This window comes from Carlito syrichta, unplaced genomic scaffold (assembly GCF_000164805.1).
Source record: "Carlito syrichta isolate Samal-C Ts95f unplaced genomic scaffold, Tarsius_syrichta-2.0.1 Scaffold306952, whole genome shotgun sequence".
Taxonomy (NCBI): Eukaryota; Metazoa; Chordata; class Mammalia; order Primates; family Tarsiidae; genus Carlito; species Carlito syrichta.
This window is the reverse complement of record NW_007251048.1, coordinates 34,025-37,455: the sequence shown is the minus strand read 5'-3', so window position 1 is coordinate 37,455 and position 3,431 is coordinate 34,025. Positions and strand designations below refer to the sequence as shown.

At 60.0% G+C, this 3,431-nt stretch overlaps 1 protein-coding gene across 1 annotated transcript in view; it reads left to right on the top strand.

Annotated features, from left to right (window-relative positions):
- CUX2 (cut like homeobox 2) overlaps positions 1 to 3,431 on the top strand; it is a 119,622-nt gene that overhangs the window by 98,368 nt on the left and 17,823 nt on the right. Inside the window, exons 15-16 of the mRNA XM_021715288.1 lie at positions 704 to 805; positions 3,273 to 3,328. Coding sequence (XP_021570963.1) covers positions 704 to 805; positions 3,273 to 3,328 — 158 coding nt within the window. The remainder of the gene's footprint in view (positions 1 to 703; positions 806 to 3,272; positions 3,329 to 3,431) is intronic.

Here is a 3,431-nt window from a genome sequence, read left to right as displayed (position 1 = left end):
GCGGCCAGGGCCCGGGCAGCGAGGTGAGCGCCCCGCATGCAGGGCTGCCCCAGGCAGAGCTGGGCCGGGCCCACCACCACAGCCAAGGCCCAGGTGTCAGGGCTGGGGCTGAGGCCACCAGCTCCAGGTTCAAAGCCAAGTTCTGCGGCCACCCAGACTGTGCCTCAGTTTCCCCCTCTGAAAGCAGGCCAGCCCCCACACCCCCAGCCCTCCTGACTGTGGAAGGCGGGAGAAGGCTTCAGTCACTCCCTGAATGCCTCCAAGCCTCCGTCAGCCCAGTCGTAAGTCGGCCAGCCTTGCCAGACTTGGCTGTTCGGGCAATCAGTGCGACGGGTCGACTTGAGCTTGGACCCCACAAGCCCCCGAGATGGACTCTCCCCTCTGCCATTCAGCCCTTGGGTGACCTCAGACAACCCCCCCCAGCTGCCCTCGGTATTCCTGTCCTCCTGGGAGGTCGTGAGGATTAAAGGGTGAAGGCCCTGGCCACAGAGACTTGTTTGTCACGGGGATTGTCACCCTCGCCGCGGGTGCCGTTCTTTTTCCGCCATTATGACGGTGTCAAGCCACACGACCACGCCGCGGCCCCGCCACCCTGGCCTCCCTCTCCCGGCCCGCAGCCGCCCAGGGAGGAGGGGGCAGCCCCCGCCCCGGCAAGCCACGGTCCACCCGCGGCCCCGAGACAGCTGCCTCCCTGCCTCCCCAGGCAGCATCACCCCAAGAATCCGCACGCCGGAGACGGGCTCGGACGATGCCATCAAGAGCATCCTGGAGCAGGCCAAGAAGGAAATCGAGTCCCAGAAAGGCGGTAAGTGCGGGTGGCCGGCAAGGTCTCAGGCTGGGGCTACCCCAAGCAGGCGGCGAGGCTGCACCTATCTTTGTCCATGCCAGAGGGATCGTTCTAGAACACCACGTGGTCATGGCGCTGCTCACTCGGTCCTCGAGGGGCAATCCTGGCTCTTCCAGGAGGCCCATGGCAGGCTGGGCTTCTTCAACCTTTCCCAACTCCTCTGCCCTCTCACACACATCGAGTGTGGTCACACCCTGGCCACCGGGTCCCACACCTAGTGAGGCCTTCCTTACCCCGCCTCTTCCACCTGGCTGACTCCTGCTCATACCTTAGGACTCAACTCAGAAGTCACCTCCTCCAGGAAGCCCCCCATAGTGACCTAATGAATTATTCTGGCTCTACTGTTTATTGGCTGTGTGACCTTGGAGGCTTTAGTCTCTCTGTGCCTTCATCATCTCATCTTTAAAATGGGGACAGCGTTCGCCCTCCTTCCTAGGGTTGTGTGAGGATCAAATGAGGTTGGGTCGGGCCGGCTCTCCGCCCGCGAGGCCTGGCACACAGAAGGAGCTCCTGGAAAATTAGCCATGAGTACAGAGAATGCTGTTATTATTACATCCCCCGTTGCTGCGGTTCTGTTACAAATGACTTTGCCGGGGCCTGGCAAAGTGGCTCACGCCTGTAACCCCAGCACTTTGGCAGGGCGAGGCTGGAGGATCACTTGAGGCTGGGAGTTCAAGACCAGACAGGGCAACATAGTGAGATGCCATCTGTACAAACAAAAAAACAAAAAACAGACTTTGCAGGTGTGGCTGTCCCGGGGCAGCTCAACAGGGTGTGTAGACACGGCTGACTTAAGACCCGGAATGGATGGGGTCTCGGCATTCCCACTCCGTTGTGCTGTGTCTGCTGCCCCCTGGTGGCTACTCAGAGCAGATGTGCCTCTCCTTGCTGGGCGTGCAGGGCCAGGGTCTTTCCAGATGGCCCCCTCCCTGTCCAGTCCCTGGGAGGCGCGAGGGACCAGGACCCAGGGGACTTAACCTAGCCCACACTGCCCCTACGGGGTACGGCTTCTTTGCACACTGTCGTTTCTTTCTTCCTGGTCATCTCCAGTAGCAAGAGAGATGCAAGACAGAGAGACGCAATTATGCGGTAACATTTATTAAGCGCCCACTGTGTGCTAGACACAGGTTACAGATCTGGGAGGGACAGGATGTTGGGGTGAAAAGAACCACGAGAAACAATCTCATCTAACTCTCCCACTACACAGACAGGACAACTGAGGGAAGACATGAGTTCACGGTTCCACTGGGACAGAAGGAAGGCCCAGGTCTCCCAACTCCCTGGATGGTGCTTCCCAAGGCGGGGGGGGGGCGGGTTCGGGAACAAGCAGCAGGGCAGCGTAGAAGGCAACGTTACAGCAGGGGAGGCGTTTGCCACAGTGGGCCCGCCCCGGTCTCTGAAGACTTCAGCACAGGGAAATGTACTGAGGTCACCGCCCATGCCCCTGTGTGCCATGCGAGGGCCCATGGACAGCCCGAGGGGACATGGCCGGCTGCTCCTTGGGGGCTCTCCTTCTGGGATTTGGTGGAAATGTCCAGGGTGGGAACGGAGATTCATATGCAAGCTCCTGTCATCGCATAAACAGTGACAACCTGGAAACAACCTAAGTGTCTGGAGGCGGGGTGGTCTGGTAAGGCTTATGCAGCCGGTAAAGACAAAGAGAACTTCTTTCAACTTTTTGTTTTTTTGAGTTGGAGTCTCACTCTGTGGCCCAGGCTGGAGGGCAGTGGCCGCTGGAGGGCAGTGGCCACCTCAGCCTTCCAAGTAGCCGGAACTAGAGGCGCGCGCTACCATGCCCGGCTAATTTTTTATTTTACTGTAGAGGTGAGGTCTCACCGAGTTGTCCAGGCTGGTCTCGAACTTGCAGCCTCAGGCAGTCCACTCGCCTCGGCCTCCCAAAGTGCTGGGGTGAGAGGCTGAGCCACCGAGCCCAGCCAGGTTAAGAATTTTAATAAGAAGAAACGCTTAGCCAGGCATGATGGCTCACGCCTGTAGTCTCTGCAACCACTCGGGAGGCTGAGATGAGAGGATCACTTGCGGCCAGGAGTTTGGGAGCTGTGATCGCACCGCCGCCCTCCAGCTTGTGCCACAGAGGGAGCCCCCGACTCAAAGAAGAAAGAAGAAAAGGGACTCGTGTTAACACTAGTTAGGGTCAAGCCAGGTTCCACCCTCACAGAGCAATGCCGTGCGTGGGTTTAGAAAGACGAGGGAAATCGCGAGGTTGTCTCGGGGCTGCCTCTGAGAGACAGAGATTAGGGAGGTTTTTCCTTTTGTCTGTTCTGGCTCTTTTCACGCGAGAGTAGGCAGGCCTGCCTTTTTCGTAACCGAGGCAAAGCTCGCCTCGCCTCCAGTGTGCCTCTTAGCCACGGGCGCTGGACGCAGGCCCGGCCACCCGCCTGTCTAATTCGGAACACCCCGCCCCCAGAAGAGTCCGGCCAGCCGCGGGCCTCGCTTGGCGGCCCGTCCCGCACTCGCACGGGAGTGGGGTCGCGCGTGTGGCCGCCCTGTCGCCTTGCGGCTCCACAGGTTGCAGCGTTTCCCTCCTTCGGGGGCCGAGGCCAGCCCCGCAGGGCAGGCCCCTTTG